The 18574-nt window shown below is 52.4% G+C and overlaps 1 protein-coding gene across 8 annotated transcripts in view; it reads left to right on the top strand.

The window, feature by feature from the left end:
* Camk2b (calcium/calmodulin dependent protein kinase II beta) overlaps positions 1-18574 on the top strand; it is a 93291-nt gene that overhangs the window by 28381 nt on the left and 46336 nt on the right. For all 8 annotated transcript variants that reach the window (XM_075944253.1, XM_075944258.1, XM_075944252.1 and 5 more), the window contains exon 2: positions 11707-11801. In XM_075944253.1, the coding sequence (XP_075800368.1) occupies positions 11707-11801 (95 nt within the window). The remainder of the gene's footprint in view (positions 1-11706; positions 11802-18574) is intronic.

Raw genomic sequence — 18574 nt, 5'->3', positions numbered from 1 at the left:
GGGGATAGTTGTTTTTAATATTTCTGTGGGTAGGGGAGCTAGTGGAATTTTGATAGGATAGTAACGAGTCTAAATTGTTTTGGATGATATCTGTGTCTTTATTCCTAACCTGTTTGTGTCTTTACTTTGAAAGTGGGTTTCTTGTAGACAGTATATAGTTGAGTCTTGTTTTATCTTCTAGAGTCTCACTGTGTAGTCCTGGCTGTCCTGGAATTCGCTCTATAGACCAGGTTGGCCTCAAACTCAGAGATCTGCCTGCCTCTGCCTCCTAAGTGCTGAGATTAAAGATGTGCACCACCACCGCCTGGATATAGTGCTGTCTTTTAAGTGGTGTTTTTAGACTCAGTTGAATTGACATCCTTAGGTTAATAGCTATCACATCAGCTGCTATGTTCTCTCTCCTGTTTTCCTGTTTCTTTTTGTTTTCCCTATTCTGTTTGTTGGGGCCTAACTGAACATTTTGTAGACTGATTCCATTTCCCCGTCCCCCCCTTCTCTCACTCTTGTCCTTCTCCTGTCTCGTGTGGCAGTAATCGTTCTTTTCCATGACCCTGTTGTCACCCTGGAGTGTGCAGTGTGCATTTACAGCTGCTCCTAGTGCACCCGCAACACCGCCCTGACTCTCAGGTGGTAAAGTAGTGTGTCACTGTGTAGGCCGCTCTGTTTTGCTCATCCTGGCTTACCTGTTAGCTTTAATCACCAAATACATTGTTGCCACCATTGTTAAGGAGAAATAAAGTATTTTTTTTAAGTTTCTGGAGACACAGTTTCTCTGTGTAACTGCTGTGACGGTCCTGGAACTCTCTTTGTAGACCAGGCTGGCCTTGAATTCATGGAGATCCACCTGTTTCAGCCTCCCAAGAGCTGGGATTGAAGGTGTGCACCACCATTGCCCAGGGAAATAAAGTGTTCTTAAACATATATGGGAGGAGTTGTTTCCCAGTAAACTTGTCTATTAAGAAACATTAAAATTTGAAAAAGAAAAAAATGGCATAGATCAAAAACTGGGATCTACCCAGAGAAAGAGAAGGAATAAGTAAAGGTGACATGAAATACGTTTTAAATAAATAAATAAATAATGCTATTTATTACTCGGTCTAGTGGATAATAGTTTATTAAAACAGTAGCAGCAGCAATATATTTGGTGGTTATAGCTACTGGAGAAACAAGATACACTGGAAAATGAGAGGGGCGTGGATGAAAGAAAGGAGAGAGAAGAAAATGCAATCAGTATATAAAATGTTCATGAGGATGGACCGAAAAGGAAAGACAAAAAGAAGCAGAAAAAAAAAATAGAAGATGGTAGCTAATGCGATAGCAGGAAATCTTCCTCTGCTTCCACTGTCTGAACTCCTCAGTCATCATCCAATATTCTGTTGGTTTTGTTGTTTGTTGTTGCTGCTTCTCCAGTCCTTTCTTCAGCTCTGCCCAGTCAGGTTTTGAACTCCTGCAAGGCATTCTGCATTTCTGTCTGTGTCTTTGATATGCAGAATTTTTTTTTTTTGGTTCTTTCTCAGGATTTCCACTCTCGGATCACAGTGCCCATCTGCTTCTGCGTGTATTCCAGTCTTCCCATTAGCGCCTCTAACATGTTGATCGTAGCTGTTTCCAGCTCCCAATCTGCCAGTTCCAGCGTCTCCCTGCCACACTGGAGCCTGCTTGCTCTGTGTCTTTTTGTCCTTTTGTTTTATCTGTGGTTTTTGGACATAATGTCGTGGATACAACTCTGGAAGAGCAGACCTTCAGACCCGAAGATTGCATGCTGGGGACAAAGCTCTGTCACTTGCGCTCAGGTCTCAGTGTCCAGGCTGTGATCGTCATGCCTGCCTCTCCTTCCCTTCCTTTCCCCTCATACATGGTACAGGACAGTTAGACAGGGCTGGGTTCATTTCTGGCTTTAGTTAGCAAGCATTCTGGCCAGTAGGCCTTGTTAAGAGGAATAGAATACTCTAGTATCTTTAAAATGACTCGTCCCCCCTCCCACTGCCTGAAGCCCTAGGGAATGTTCCTCTGAGTTCACTGTGGGAGCTGGCAGGGCTCTAGGAGGTTAGGAGTGTGAGCTGCTGAGGTTGGCCTGTCCTCATTGAACTTCCAGCACGAGGTGTGAGGTCATGCCTTCCCCAGCTCTGACTCCCAAAGTCTGAGCTCTGCTAAGTTGTAGTTCTCTGTCTTCCCAGTCTGGGAGCAAGGATGAGCAGCCGTTAGCCTAGTGAACCTAGGAAGAGTTAATGACCTCTAGCATGTTTGGATTCGTGTGTGAGAGGAGAGGGGCCGCTCCGAAGCCTTTCATGCTGGACCAAAAAATGCCTCAGCTTTGCTTTCCGCAGTAGGTTCTTTAAACAAAACAAAACAGAAGCTCCTACCTGAAACTTACTTTACCCTGCCTGCCTGATTCAAAGCCACGCTCCTTTACCGTCTCCTTGGTATCTCTGAGTTTGGAGTGATGAGCCTTGACCCTCTTCCTTGGCATCCCTGTTCCAAGCGTATCCACTAGGGTAAATACATCATCCACGTCTGCTGAGCCGGCAAGTTCTCACTGCCACCTGCGTCTGACCTTGCTGCCACCTGGCTGAGTCTGGCTGGGGTGGGGGTAGGTCACTTCCGTGGTCCAGGATGGCCATGGTAGAGCCTGGAGGGGTCAGTGGTTTACACGCTTACCTTAGGAATTTATTAATATGCTTTATGAGTCTCCGCTGAGTCATGGCTGGGGTGCCAGGGAGATGAGCAAGCCAGCCTCGTGTGACCTTTTCGACTGGTATGGACTTCCTGGTACATTATGGGGGAGGCTTGGGGAAATGGGGAATGGGCCAAGATGGGGGAACTTCTAGATTTTACAGCAGAAAAGGATATTGGGCGGGTCTGAGTTGCCAGAGACCACCCCACACCCTGCTCGTATGGCCCCTTACTGTGGAAACACCAGTTGCCAAGTCAAGAGCAGATCATTCAGTGCCAGAATGGAGGGAGGAGTAGAGGGCCAGAAGCTGGGACTCACTCACGCTGGAAAGCGAAAGGCCTGCCTGCGGACCAGATATCATGTGATACACAGTGCCAGGGCGGACATTGCCGCTCAGCCATTGTGCGGGCAGGCAGCTGTGGCCCGGAGCTCTATTCCTGCCTCACAGTTGTTACTTTTGCAGCCAATGCTTGGCCTGTTGCTGGGATAGGAGAGTCAGCAGTCAGGGCTGGTGACTGATGAGCCATCCCATACCCCTGCTCTGCCCAAGCACGCCCTCTCAGCTGCCCAGGATGCCCGTGGCCCTGCTCCCACCTCCTGACCTGTCCCTGTATGGGCAGTAGACGGAAGCATCCTGTGCCAGTCGTGACACTGGGGACGTCGATGGGAATGGGAAGGATCCAGGAAGAGTGGTAGAGAGTCTTCTCCTGTCACACCCCTCAGACAGGGGCCTGAATGGGAGGGGTGCTGGGCAAGAGAAACATGGGACAGCTCTCCTGAGTGGGGAGGAGCCCCCAAGAGCCTGTTAGGCCTCACCTGGCCACAGAGCACCACCCCAACACATGAGTCCTGCTGCCTTGAGACCCCAGGGTAACCAGACAGTCCAGCCACAGCAGGGAGGAGTCAGAATGAGAGGTGCCGTGGCCGTGAGGCTGAGCTCTAGTAGAGAGTGATGAACGCAGGCCGTGGAGGCTCGTCAATAGGGTAAAGACATCCTTGTGCCAACAGCACCTGAACTCGTGAGGTGTCAGTGACAGGGTCCCCGTGTACAGCCATCTGCACACACCTGAGTTTTCCGGGCAACAGTCCTGGTCACAGGAAGCCGAGGGTGTCCCCTTCAGCCCAACCCTACCAGTAGGGACTGCAGGGAGAAGATGGGTGCCCTGCTAGGGCTCACCCCATCTGAGATATGCTCACAGTTCCTCTGAGGGCAGCAGCTGTGACCCTGGGGTGAGGCCAAGGAATCTGGGTGTGTATGGTGTATTCTGGTGGGTGACCACATTCACCCTTCAGAAGCCTCCATTATGGGCTTCTGTGGGTCACACAGAGCATCCAGCAGGATTCAGTGTTTGCTCCTCAAAGTGTTCAGTTCTCTTGGAGCGTTTTTTGAATGAAGATTTCTGTAGTCACTAGGTTAGGAGAAAGCTGCACTCCTGGGAGACTCGCAGTCCTGAAAAGCCTTACATTGAAAAAAATTAATGTCCCACTCCACAAACACAACATACAAGCACATGCCCACACAAACACAAAATAAATAAGATGAAAAAATTAAAAATAGATCAGGGAGTGGTGGCACATGCCTTTAATCTCAGCACTAGGGAGGCAGAGACAGGTGGATCTCTGTGAGTTTGAGGCCAGCCTGGTCTACAGAGTTCCAGGACAACCAGGGCTACACAGAGAGATTCTGTCTGAAAAACAAAAAAAGTAAACAAATAAGAAATTTTAAACTAAAAATAGAAGAGGGTAATTTCATATGTCATTAAGTTCGAATGGGGCCACACCAGAGATGTAACTGGTATTGTCATGGGTAGATCACACAGATTTGCAGAGGACACCGTGTGATCACTCAGGCATAGATTGGGGTGATCCATCTACATGCTAAGAAACAGATGCCACAGTGCAGAGCAGAGGGAGCTTTGGGGCTCTCAGGCCAGGGCCAGAGTGTCTGGCAGCTGGAACATGACTGGCTGTTGCTAGGGTCATAAATTAATGTAAAAGCACCCAACGACTGTGCCTTTGGAAATGAACTCCGTGGAAATAACCAAATTGCTCACGGCAGGCAGTTGAAGGGATGGCAACCTGGAAACAGCCCTTCAGTTGCCAGAGAAGTACCCAGCTGGCAAATGAGGGATGTTCTCCGCAGCTCGAGAAGGGGCTCCTGGCAAAGTGTGGGCATTGCGTGTGCAGTACCATTCCATGGAAAAGGCGAGCTCCAAGCAACGGCTTGCTGAGAAAGCCACGCTTGGTGCTTGGAGACCATGTGGAACTTGTGTGCGTGCAGACAGAATTCAGGCTGTACAAATGCTTGTCCCCAGAAGGGTCGCCTCAAGCCCAGTGCTCTGAATCCAGGATGTCTGCATGCTGGGCAGGGCTGGACAGACAGTCTGGGCACTCAGCTTGCCCTCCAGCCATCTGTGGTGGTACTGGACAGCAAGCGTTTCTCCGTGAGGACTTTGCTTCTTCTGTCTAGAAGGATAGACAGCTGGAATGACTCCAGGGTCAGTGGAGCAGTGGAGGTGACGGTCACTACTGCAGGTCACTCACAGGATGTCACACAGCAAAGCAGCGCTGTGGAAGATGTGTCCAAGGCATGTGGAGTCCTGACAGGGACAGGGAGCAGAACAATAGACAAACGGCTCCTGTGTAGGGAAGTCTCCTGGTGCAGATCCACACCTGCTGTCAGGAAGGGCACAGTGACTCCAGTGTGTTCGTACTGACCTTGGTTACTGCGTTGCACACATTGTAATCGTAATTACAATAATGCAAAGGCACTTCCTGTTAGTGATAGGTGGATAGATGGGCTCTGTTCTCCCCCTCCCTCCCAGAGACAGGGTTTCTCTGTGTTGCTTTGGAGCCTGTCCTGGAACTCTCTCTCATAGACCAGGCTGGCCTCCATCTGCCTGCCTCTGCCTCCTGAGTGTTGGGATTAAAGGCATACACCACCACTGTCCAGCTGGGTTCTGTTCTTGTATAGTTGCTTAGAAGTTGAAAAACACATCAAAGAAAAATCTTGTGGTAACATTGTTACTTTGTTCCAAGCAGAGGTTAATGTTTCCAGCAAATCGCTTAGGTCACTGTTAAATAGGAGAGAACTAGGCTTGTCGATGTGAGCATGTAGTCCCAGCCACTCAGGAGACTGAGTTGGGAGGACGGTTTGAGACCAGTGCTTCAGAATCAGCCTGGAAAACTCCATCTTCGATTAGAATAAACAGATGAAGAGATGGATGGAAGGATGGACAGACGGATGAATGGGTAGATAGATGATAGAAAAGGTTTCTGCATCTTCACTTTTAAGAACCCCTTATGAGCAGAGGGAGGAAGGTGTTTTGTTTACCTTAGCACATAAATTGCAACTTAAAGATAAATAAACTGTGAAAGCTCTGGGTGTGGCCACCTTCTTGTTCATCTTTAACTCTGACTTGATTAGCAGAGCATGCTTGGAACTGACCAAGTCAGAAGATGAGACAAATGGTCGAAGTGGGTTTCAAAATAGCCATCCAGTAATTTTGAGTAGGAAATAAAACCATTGCCTGCTCTGCTTATTCCAAAAAGTTCTGCTGGAGGTAGAAGGTGGAGTCTGGTGGGCAGGCTCTGCTGAGGAGGATCCCCTGTGCAGATCTGCTTGGGTAGATCTACTGAGGGGTCTGATGGGGTGGACCTGCTGAGAGGATCTTCTGGGGGTCATCTAGGAGTACTGAGTTTGTTCCTGGGGTATATCCCGGACCCGCATGGGCCCTTAGACAAAGAACCTGTCTGGGTAACATCCGTCCGTCTGTCAACAGGGCCAGGGGGGTTGGAGCTTTGATTTTTATTCAAGGTTCCCGATCACCTAAAATGTAGGCACCCCTGGAATTGCCAGCAGCCTTTCTGTGGAGGGCAAAGTCCCTGACTCAGCTCTGAGCTGCCATTGGAGCTGGCTTCTAGGAGGATGTGAAATGCGCTGTACTTGGTTGTCAGGCAACCGAAGGCGTTTGTGGGACAGGGCCAAAGTCCTAGTGGCAGGTGTACTTATGCAAATAGTTAGCTTCCCTCACAGGCACAGGCCAGCGGAAACTCAAGACAGAGGCAGGAAAGCCCAGGGTAGCAAGAAGAGGCCACAGGGCACGGATACAGGGTGAGGATGCAGAGAAAGGAGTGGGAAATGCCTACTAAGAGCACAGACTCCAAACCTTGTGGGGGGTGACTAAGAGCACCCCTTTGATTTGTCTGTCCTGAGTGCGGTCTGAGGTGGCTCTGTGACCTGTAGGGGTGGGCAGGGGTCTGGTCCCTATCTACACCATCCTAGAAGCAGAACGATGTGACTGGTGCTTTCTGGGTGCTGGATGGTGCTGTTTGGCATCTGCAGGGGTCATCTCATCTCACCCAGACATGGTCTAGGAGAAGATGAACAGTCATTATCCACTTGCCATCTGGAGTCCCCAGAGCACATCCGACAGGGTCTGTAGGAGAAAGGATGTCATACTCCGAGATCTGGGAACCATGGTAACTCGGCCTTTGCCAGTGTGACAGTGACTCCGTCCTCCCCACCAGGAATCTTGGGCAGAGGCAGTAACTATGGACCTGAGACTACTGGTCTACCATCTCCTGCGAGCATCAGCTAAGGTCCCTGCAGTAGCCATACTGTGGTCAGGCAGCAGGGGGCAGCCTGGACAGCGGGAGAGCCTGGAATAGGACAGAGAGCCGCAGAGGGGAACGGGAAGGGAGTTCTGACAGAAGTCCGCGATCAGCAACAGGCAGCAGGCTCCTGGTGTTGGCTGGCTTGGTGGCATCTCAGAGGCAGGACCTTTGGAAATCCTGAGGTCAGATGCTGTCTGTGAAGCGGGGTGGGAGTGAGGGGATAGTAGGTGGCCAGACTATCTGTCAAAGAGCAGGAATTGCCAAGTGGTTGAGAAGATGGGGGCAGATGGATCTCCTGACTTTTCCTCCGGTCATCTGTGGCCATCTGACAGGGCAGATGCTTTCCCCCTGGAGCTTCTCCCTGGGAGACTGCAGTGGAGCCGGCACCCCAGTGACAAGCAGGTGTGGAGAGCAGTGGCCTCAGGTGGCCCAGCTCTGGAGCTCCCATCCTGCATGGAATTAAACCTTCCCCTTTCTCAGGCCCCGTCTCCAGGTATTGTTGGTCCTGTTGTAAATGAGACAGTATTTGGAGCTCTCGGCAAATCAGGGCTCAAAGAGCATTTTCTTGTTTTAATTAGGTTTATTTGATTTTAAAAGCCCTATACTGTGCTTGGCGCCCTGGGGCCTTGTGATCTGAACAGGTTATTCAAATCACTTTCTCCTCAGCTCTAAAGCAGTCTCTAAAAGCTAGCACCAGGCATCTCACGGGTGACCTTGGTGCTCAGATGACGTTCACGCAGTGTCTAGCAGGAGTGTGGGCCTGCTCTGCTTTGTGTCCGGCTCCCTCTGGACGTCTTTCTGCCCATGGCTCCGCTTCTGCCCCCGTTGCCACGGGTAGGTGGCTGGTTTTGGAGTCAGTAGTATTTCTGAGGTGATTACTGCCACGGCCCAACCCGCCTGCCTGTGCTGCTACGAAGCAGAGGGGCTACAAGCCCCCATTCTCCAGGCTCTGCTGGTTCTGAGTCTGACCGTGTGGCCTCAGTGTTGGTAGGTGGCCCCCTTTTTCTCGGCCACTCTAATAGGGTCTCCCTACTTCATGGGAACCTGAGGGGACCCCTCCTACTTCTTGCTCCTCTCCCTGGCCATCATTCTCCTGCAGCCGCTCCTGCACTGCTAGGCTGGACCAGCACCAAGGTCTGGCAGCTCCAGCTTCCGAAGCACCTGTGACGCTCTTCGTCTGTCCTGACTTCCATGTCATAGACTCAGGGTGGGCAGGACACAGCCTGTCTGTAGAGAGCCCCGGGGGAGAAGGACAGAAATAGGCAGATAAATGGTCATAATAAAGTGGAGAGACTAAGCCCCATCTCTCAAGATGACGAGCAGGAAGATCGAAAGTTCAAGGCCTATGTGGGCTCTGGGAAAAGTGAAGTTGGTACAGGGATGTGTTGGGATAATCCAGGAGGAGTTGGGAGAGAGGAGTGGGGGTGGATATGATCAAAATACATTGTGTGCATCCATGAAGTTCTCAAAAGAATAAATTAAAATATAATATATTAAAAATAGGTATTTTTTCTGTCACAATTTTAAAAAAATGGAGATATAAAATCATAATATGATGGTAGTTTCTTTTTCTTTTGGTTTTTCAAAACAGGGTTTCTCTGTAGCTTTGGAGCCTCTCCTGGAACTAGCTCTGTAGACCAGTCTGGCTTTGAACTCACAGAGATCTGCCTGCCTCTGCCTCCCGAGTGCTGAGATTAAAGGCATGCACCACCACTGTCCGGCTCATAATGGTAGTTTCTTAATCAAAAAAACAGTGTCTGCTTGGGCAAGTTGGTAGCAGTCTGTCTTTAAAAGAATAAAAAGGGGGTTAGATGGTAGAGCGCTTGCCTCGTGTGAAGGAAATCCTAGGTCCAGTGTTAGGGAGTCTTGGTGGGGTGGGGTTGAGGGATGGAAATGAGCATGAGAGATTATTGTGAGACCCTGTGAGGGGCGATCCTCAGAGGAGACCAATCTGTTTGAACTGTGTCTTGAAGGATGCATACGAGGCAGGACGGGGTGACAGTTCAGACCGAGGGTCTTTGTCCGTACTGTTTCTCAGTCATTATTAACTGGAGTGACAGGGGCTGTGAGCCATGAGGGGGACAGCGATGTCATGGAGATGGCCATGGTGTCAGGGACCCCCACCTTGCCTGTGTGATACATGTCTGTGGCTGCTTGCAGGGGGCATTCCTGGGACAGTGACATGTGGCAGGTGGCAGAATCACTGGGGAAGAAGAGAGTTGTTCTGCAGCTGCTTCTCCAGGCCTGCAGCAGTCTGGGGAATGGCTGCGCTGGCAAGGAGCCTGTTCAGAGCTGGCTTCAAAGCCATGGAAGAGGTGACACCAAGGCACTGAGCACACACACAGCGGCTTCCGGGGTCGGCCTTCCTCCTCTCCCTTCGTAGCAGCCTCCTTCTCCCAGGAGGGTGTCTGAGTCGCTGGAATGGGGTCTCCTGCCTGTGATTGAGGCCAAGGCCTCCTTCACCATTCGCCGCTGCTGCTGAGAACTCACTGGCTGCCTGACTGTTCCTGCACCTCCCCACCTCACAGCCTCATCCCTGCTTCTTCCCTCTGGCAGCTGTCCAGCCCTGGCTTCTCCCTTCCCTGCTGGGTGCCTAGCCCAAGCCTGTGCTGACAGCTCAGAGCCTTCTGCAGAGGAAAAGGGGGCATCTGGACAAGGGGAGGGAGCTCTCCAAGTAGTCTGTAGGCTGTCCACCAATCACAGACTCTTGGTAGTTTTGTGTCTGGACACACTCGCACTGCAGGAGGACTGTGGCTCACAGACACTCATGTCCTTCCCTGGGTCTGGTCAGCAGCCAGGAGCCTGTTCTCTGATAAGAGGGTATTTAGGGGGCCTCTACCCTGCTTTACATATGGGCTCCCCACCTGAGACAGGGTCTGACATTGCAGACATGCACAGTTTGGCCTCCTATGAGGTCTTGGCCCTGGCACGGAAAAGCAAGACTGTGCACTCCCTTCAGGAGCTGGTCTGGACCTCCCAGAAGATGCTTGCACAGCCAAACTGTGGGCGTTGCACCCCCTGGGCTTGAGCAACACAGATGGCAGCTCAGACCCAAGCAAAGGGAAGGTGAGGCTGGCTGGGACAGACAGAGAGCCACATAGCTGCTCTGTGAGGCCTGCTGCTTCAGAATGTAAATGGGGAAACTGAGCCCCAGGAAGTGACAAACAGGAGGAAGCTGGTGCAGACACAGTGGCTGTGGGGAACAGTAGTCCAGGGTAGGGTCTGGTTCAGAGGTGGCGTACGTCCCTACAGTGTGCAAGGCTCTGGGTTCCTTCTAACACAGCTAGAAACAAAACCAAAGAATTAAACTGGGAGAGAAAAAAACCCACCAATGACTCTTTCTTTACATTTTCCTTACAAAGGAATATTTTGAGACTGTAACTCTCACATAAATGGAAAAATGGAACAAGAAGCTACTGATAGAACACAGGCCACGCCTGCCACCCCCGCCCCTGAGCAGCCTGCACCCTGTCCACAGGGTCACAGCAGCTAGGCTGTGGTGGGCAGCATGAGACCTTGTCTCTGCCCCGGAACTAAAGCCACTGAGTCCTGCGGCTGTGGAGTATAACCGCTGGCCATAGCGACCCGAGCCATCCGGGAGCCAATCAGATGGAGAGCTAGTACTTATTTTTTCCTAGAATAATACATTTTTACAAAGATTCATCTGGAAGGACTGTACCAAAAAGGAAATGGTGGTCACTGTCTGAGACATGGTGTTCTGAGTACCTTAGGGGTGCAGAGGTAGACGTGAGGGGCTGGACCAGGGAGCGCTTGGCCTGGTTCAGCCTCCTCACCCCTCGACTGCGGGTCAGCTCTGCGGGTCAGCTCTGCGGGCAGCATGCAGAGCCTTTCCTGATGCTGTCACTGTAAGCCATACCCATGAGTTCCGGGACTTCCTTGTGCCCCACCCTGGACCCCCACGTCCTCTTCTGTGGCACGGGGACAATGTTGTATCCCAGGGGCTCCCTGCCTCCCGCTTTGCAGTTAAGCGATATAACACTACTCTCAAGCTTTCTGTGAGTCCTTGTATCCGGCTTGCACCGGTTCCCAGACACCTGTGCTCCAGACTGGCCTTGCCTCTTGGAAGGACATGTCAGGGTATCATCAACTCATTCCAGCTGACCAATGGATCAGGACCTGGGTGTTGTGCAGGAATGGAGTGGGGACCCTCCCAAGGAGACCAGCTGGTCTCCTCCTCACAGAATCCCCACAACAGTGGCCTGTCCTGCTGATGCCAAATAGGGTGGTGGGGACTGTGTGGGAGGGGCACAGGCTTTCTTTGGTCACTGGCCATGTGCCTGAGGCCTGGCAGTGGCTAGATTCCAAGTGTCTTTGGGAGATTAATTGGTTCTCTCTCTCTCTCTCCCTCTCGCTCCCTCTCTCTGTGTCTGTCTCCTGCCTTGCGTCCTCTCCAGGGGGGCTTTCTCTGTGGTCCGACGCTGTGTCAAGCTCTGTACCGGCCATGAATATGCAGCCAAGATCATTAATACCAAGAAGCTGTCAGCCAGAGGTAGGATCCGGCAGGGGCTGCCTATCGGGACTGTGGTGAGGGAACAGGGAATGCCAAGGCCTTCAAGATGGCTTTGGCTGAGTGGACATGGGAGGAATTTGCCCTCAGCTTACAACTTTTGCTCTGCAGTTTGGGGGTTGCCATCTAATCTTTCTGGGGTCCCACGTAGCTTCTCCATCTCCGCTCCAGACCTGAAGAGACAAGTTGTCAGGCTAGTGAGGCACTGGGGGACTAGGTGGTATTTCCCTAAAGTTATGGCCAAGGAGAAGCAGTGACTTCAGGCTGTGGGTGGGTGATGGCGAGCTCCTATTGACGTCTCGCTGCTGGTGAAGTACCATCCTGGTGCATCTTGGGTATCCAGATGGTTTCTTAACTGAGTCTTCTGAGCTGAGTACGGCATTGTCTGCCCAAGGGAGGCCTCTGCAGGCGTGCGGGTGTGCAAGGAGGGGTCTTACATAGTACTGGCCAGGTGGATCACCCAGACAGAGCCAGGGCCTGTTGCAGGTGGGGACATATCATTTCAGGCAGGTTATCAGAAGCCACTCTTGGGGCTTCCTGGGGATGGGGTACAGAGTGAGTGGGGGTCCTGGCATTGCATAGGGATCTGGATAGAATCCCCAAGTGGGGTGGGCTGAAGGTGTGGTGAGGCCATGGGGGTGGCGAGTGGGTGGCTGCCAATGTGAAATGGCATTGCCACGTCACCCCTCTCTTCCCACGTCCTCCTCCTCCCATCCTCAGACATTGCAGCCTGAGTGAGCTTCCAGACTGAAATCTGAGCTAATTGAGGGCCAAGGATCCCTGACCTCTCACCTCTCTTACCCTGAGTGGGAGATGCTTTGGGGCTGAATTAGGGCACAGGCAGGGTCTCCTCTAGTGGGCGTGATGAGCATGTGAACCATTGTCAGTCTTCAGTTTCCAATCTGACAACCCACAGGTCATGTAGCTGATACCACACCTACAATTTATCAACATCTGTGTAAGCATGTTTGAGCACCTGCTGTATACCAGACCATCAGGGCTCTCATGTGTTTCCTCTTGGAAGCATTTTCTGAACATAAGATAGGGTCTTCAAGGTCTTCAAGGCCCCGGGGTGCTTCTGTATCAGCTGCTGTCTTTATCCCTATCACTGGGTAATACCCGGGGCTGCTTAGTCCCTCCCCATGGTGGACCTCCAGCCCAGAGGGCCAGGGAAGGTGATGGTATGCAGGCACCTTGGCCAGAACAGGGAGCAAGTTCTCTTCTGTGCCCTAGATGGGGAGCCAGCTTTGATGGTAGAGTCTTGGGTGCCGGGTCACCTGCTGTCAGCGGGCCCTCCCTCTGTCCTGAGCTGTGATTCAGGGTCTGGGGCTGTGAGCTGGGTTCTTCTCTGCCAAGACACAGAACCAGCGTGGAGCCCTCCGTTCTCAGAGAGAGCCCGGGCCCCGTCTGAGATCAGTTCCCATGGTTTCCAGACCATATCCCGGAGCCTGCACACTCCACTGCACACTCCTGGGGAGAGCGCACAGAGGAGGGTCACGATTCGAGGCACATTAGGTGTGTGTGCACACGTGTGACTTTGTCTCTGTGTGGTATGAATGCCCCACACTGATGGTAATCATGCTGGGGTCAGCTCCCGCAGAGGGCTTGCAGTATACACTGTGCCAAAACTCAAGACACTCTGCTCACTGGTGCGGTGTTGGCTTGCACAGATTTTTGGCCTCGCAAGGCAGGTGGACCATGGGCCTCATGAACCCAGGAGGATGCTGAGTTTTGTGGTCAGCCCCATTTCCTCTTGTCACCATCCTAGGCTGATCCGGCTTTTGCCACATTGGTGATTTGTCCTGCCCATGTCCCTCGCTGCCGTGAGGGCTGCCTGGTATGCAAGGGTGTCTGGGAGACAGGTTACTTCCCATTGTTGTGTGCTGTGCTTTTGAACAAAGATTGCTCTTCTCCCTGCTCTATTTTGGTTCCTGGCCATGCTAGCAGACCCACAGGAGCCTTGGCCAAGCCAGTTGCTTGGTAAGAGCTGCATGAGTTATGTTCAGCAAAACCATGCTGTTTTCTCAATCAATTTAATTGCCTAAAAACCCCCATCCAGATGGATTAACTTAAGCAACTCAAGTTCCTAATGCTTCATGTCTCCTTTTGCCTCTTCACCCACCACTGAGAGGTAGTAGCCACTCCTTAGTCCTCCTTTGTCTTCTCGGGGGCCCTCAGAAGCCCTGCTGATCTAGACCTTGGCCCCGTCCATAGGAGATGCAGAGAGCTCAAGCCCCACCTGGGCTGGCGGTGGACTCTGCAGGCTGTATGACCCCACAGGGCCACTCGCTGGGCACCTTCCTTCACAGCTGGACGACTTGTGCCCCCTCCCCACCACTAACAGCCTAGCACTGTGCTGCTGGCCCGTTTCCTGTGACCTCATCCCCGAAAGCTTTTTCTGCCCCTTTTCACATTTAATCTTTCCTGGAGGCCCATACAAGACCCTGATGTGTCTAGCTAGACCCCCAACCATCCTATAGATTCTTCCCGCCTGCTGGGTGGAGCTGGGATAAGTTCCTGGCAGTCAGAAAAAGTCACCCCAAAAGTTGTATTGGTGGCTGAGTATTGAGGGGTAAATAGAAATTTGATAGGCTTGAGTAGAAAACCATCTATTTTTCCATAGACTTTGGCAACCTCCTTGGATTAATCAGTCCTCTATTTATATCCTCAAAGTGCCTCACAAGCTGGGAGGATCGAGGGGAGTGGGTATCTGAACCCCCCAGGTTTGGTCTGGCTTCTTTCCCATGACCCTGACCGGAGTGCCCATGAACCCTTTAGCTGTCGGGCGGCTGTTGAAATGCATTGCCAGTGTGTGGGGGCATGAGTATGGGAGGGGGACCCTTATCACCCTGCTCCCTGCCAGCTGGGCCGGACAGTGGGAGGTGGGGGCGGCAGCAGAGGAGGTGGGTCTGAACTTACAAACATCTATAAACACCACCCCCACACCGCCTTCCCAGTACTCTCACTAGGGCTATTCTGCTTTGGTCTGCTCTCAGAGGGCAGGCTGGCCCTGCCTGCTTCCACTGAGGGTCTCTTCACTGCCCAGCCCCAGCCTTTTCTTGAGTAATTTTTTTTTTGAGACAGAGTTTCCCTGTGTATCTTTGGAACCTGTCCTGGACCTCGCTCTGGCCTCGAACTCACAGAGACGCGCCTGCCTCTGCCTCCCGAGTGCTGGGATTAAAGGCGTGCGCCAGCACCCGACGAGCATTTTTTTTTTTCACGATAAACTTTTAACACAGAACTTTCTCTCAAGTATCAGCTCTTGGCGGCTCTTGCGTGTGTGTGCCCCAGCCCCCAGACTGCTCTGCTCAGCATCCTGCACAGGATGCTTTAGCATCTGTCCTCAGCAGAGGAGGCAGTGTCGCACTTCCTTGACGTCATCTTTGTGCTGGGGCCATTTCCGGGTCTGGGTCTGCCTTGTCATACCTGCTGGACCCAAGATGGCTTTCCGTTTGACCCTAACAAACTTCTACTTAACCCACAATACTCAGCCAGTGCAACTTTTGCAGTGACTCCCAGGAACTCATCACTGTGGTATGGCCCTAGGATCTTAGCCAAGAGGGAGGCCTACAAGGAAGTTGACCCTACCGACTCTGGATCAAATCCGAATCTGAGCAATAACCCGGAGCTGGCCTTGACTTGGCTACGTGGGCTTTGCCTGTTTCCCTCCCGCGTCCACAGTCGGCCTCAGGAGGATGGTGATGACGGTACTAGGAGGCCAGTGGTGCCCGGGAGATGGCGCTGCGGAGGCTCCTGCCTGGCTCTGGTTGACAGACAGAGCCCTGCCTCACCACTCACCTTTGTCTGCATTTCTCTGTCCTGTGTCCCCGCTGTCCCGACTGCCTTCCCGTAGGTCCCCATTCTTAGCCTTAACCTCTTGCACCCTTTGGAAAGGGTGAGGGAGAAGGTGTCAGGTGAGCTGCCAGCTTCAAGGTGGGTGACTCCTCTTGGAGGGGGTGCCTGGCATCAGCTCTGTGCTTTATCCTCCCCGCACTTCAGTTTTCCCGGGTGGAAATGGAGATAGAGCTGCCTACTCAGACGAGCGTGCTGGAAGCATGAGTGTAGCCATGCCTGCAGCCCCTTCCCCACTGCAGTGGCGTCCTGACTCTCAGGGCTTCACATGGACACTGTTGTCCTCTGTGCACTCAACGATCTTCTCCACTGACTAGCTGGTTGAGCCGTGCCGGCGCTGGGGCCACTGGCTCACCTTGCATCCTCCCAGCTCCGAGCTGAGAATATTACAGAACCATACTCTTCACGTGTCCAGCTCTCCCTGGGGTCTCTGCCCACCTGTCCCAGCATCCTCCTTCCTATATACTGGGTTCAGACTTCTTAAGGTAGGGAGAAAGGCCCCCCAAAACACTGGGGGATTTCTAGACACCTGCCTGCCACTTTCATTTACATTTGTTATTCAAGTTCAGTGAAGAGATGGGACCTCACTTTTCCTCAGATAACCCCAGGAATCTGGGGGGCACTGTGGTCCCCATATCCAGTGCACCCAGAGGGAGGTGGCTCTGGTCCTTCAAGCTGTTGGGAGGAGAAAGTTGGTACTGAATGCAGAGTAGACAAGGCCTCCCAGTAAATGACAGAACTCACAGTTACACACACACACACACACACACACACACACACACACACACACACGGCTAACTCTTAAGAAAAGCAGCTAAAGGAAAGGAGTTGCGGTAGGGAGATGATTAGGCATATGAGTCTCAGAAACATTTTGTGTTGTTATTCCCTTCCCACACCGCCACACTAAACAGCTGCTCCTTTGGGGGTGGTTTTGCTGTCTCTGTGGACACCCCTTGTGGAGGTGCAGCTACAGAAACCTGTGCAAAGGTCGCCGCTGGCTAGTGGCTGTACCTGGGTGGACCGTGTGAATGGGGAGAACTTGAATGTGTCCTCATCATGGTCCCCATTGCTGCTGAGATACTCTTCCCATACCCCACGACAACACGCACTCACCAGGTACAGAGGAGGTGACATCTTACAGAAACTGAGAACATAGAGTCCCGCAGCTGGTGGGTAGAAGAAGCCAGCTGGGGCACACAGTGGGATCACAGGTAAGGCAGATCAGGGGTCAGATGTCCCAGGCAGGAGCTCACATCCTTGGCGGGCCCGCCGTCACTAGTGGACTGATCTAACAGATGAGGATCCAAGCCCAGCAAGCACTTTTGTCCCCAGGTCCATGCCCAGCTAGCTCCAGCTGCATGCCTGGCCCCTGGTCTCCCAAAGGCTCCCATGGCACCTTCTGTTTAGGAGACCCACCCTGCCCAAAGCTAATGGGGAGAAGTTGTCCTGATGTGTCGGGGACCTGGGGTGCTGGGGCTATACCCCAGAAGAGGAAAGGCAGGAAAGAAGGTCCACATCTTCTCAGAAACCTGCCTGGGGTATGTTTGACTCCAGGGTCCACATGTGAGGTTCTTGCTGTAGCTGGCAACATGCCTTCCTTGACCTCACTACTCAAATCCCAAACACCCCCTATCCAAGGTATAGGCACCCAGAATCCACAGAACTGGGTTAATAGAGACGAGGCGCTGGAGTGCCCAACAGCTTGAGCTTGTACTATAGGCAGTGTCCTCTCCTCCTGGAGACCCTCCCCTCCTTCCTATCCATCCATGGCCAAAACCACAGTCCTCCCAACTCTGTCAGTGGGAGCCCAGGGAAGCATGCTGGGGGCTTGGCATGTGGAATGTCTTCTCCAGTGCCAGGGCCAGCCTATAACTGTTCTGTTGACTTGATTTGAGCTTATGGGCTGTGGGAGACAAGTGAAGAGCCCTGGAAGGGAGGGCTCCCCCGCCACCCTGAATGAGGGATCCAGACTGGAGTTGCCAGATATAATGTCTGATAAACAGTGAAAGAAAATTCTAACTTTGTCCCATACTGAATTCTTAAACTAAATATGTCTGAAATTCAAACTTACCTGGGCATCCTGTTTTATCCGATAGAGCGGACAAGGTGGTGGAAGGCAGTTCAGAGACTCACTTGGTTTAGTTTAAGCTTCTGAAATCTAGATCCAGAGAAGTCAGAAGTGGAGAGACAGGCCATGGCTGAGGAACCCTGGCCCTTGACAGCCTCACCTGTGAGGTGGAGAGAGGTAAGGCACTCTGGGGCTGACATGTGGCTGCTGGTGTGAACACGCCCAAAGCCTGGGGTCAGCGTGGTCAGAAGTGGCTGCCAAGGGTTGGAGCCCCTTGACCCTGGGGAGAAAATGCACCATGTTGTGCACAGTGCCCCCTGTGGTAGGTGAGGGAGATGTGTTAGTCCTTATCCAAGGCCCTGTATATCAGGGAAGGTCCACCCATGAGTCCTTCTTTCCTAGGGTCATTTGTCCCTTAGTTCTCACACAGGGTGCTCACCTTCTTGCAGGCCTGGGGCTGGGTGCTTGGACCTCAGCTTGTGGGCACCAGGAGAGGCCGGCTGGTGATGTTTCAGGTCTCTCTGGCTACACAGACGTGACAGGAAGGACCTCTCTGGGTGGTTTAGAGTGTCAGGGGCTGGAGACCAGAACAGCAGTGAAGAGTGTGGATTGTGTAAGTCAGCTGGTCTGGAGTTCCTTGACTTCGTTTGCTGGTTTCCCCTATGTCCCTCTAGAGGGAGGAAGTGCTTCCTAGCCTCAGAGAACAGGCTCCAGGCTAGACTGGGTCTGGGGTAGCCAGTCTGGAATGCGCGTGAAGACCTGGGCAGTAGCTGTAGACTCTGGGCAGGATGAGAAGGAGGTAGCGATAGCTGGGAGGCAGAGGCAGAGGTCAGGC

The sequence above is a fragment of the Microtus pennsylvanicus genome, chromosome 12 (genome assembly GCF_037038515.1).
Source record: "Microtus pennsylvanicus isolate mMicPen1 chromosome 12, mMicPen1.hap1, whole genome shotgun sequence".
Classification (NCBI taxonomy): Eukaryota; Metazoa; Chordata; class Mammalia; order Rodentia; family Cricetidae; genus Microtus; species Microtus pennsylvanicus.
Note: the sequence above shows the minus strand (reverse complement) of the source record. Positions and strands in the feature narration are given on the sequence as shown.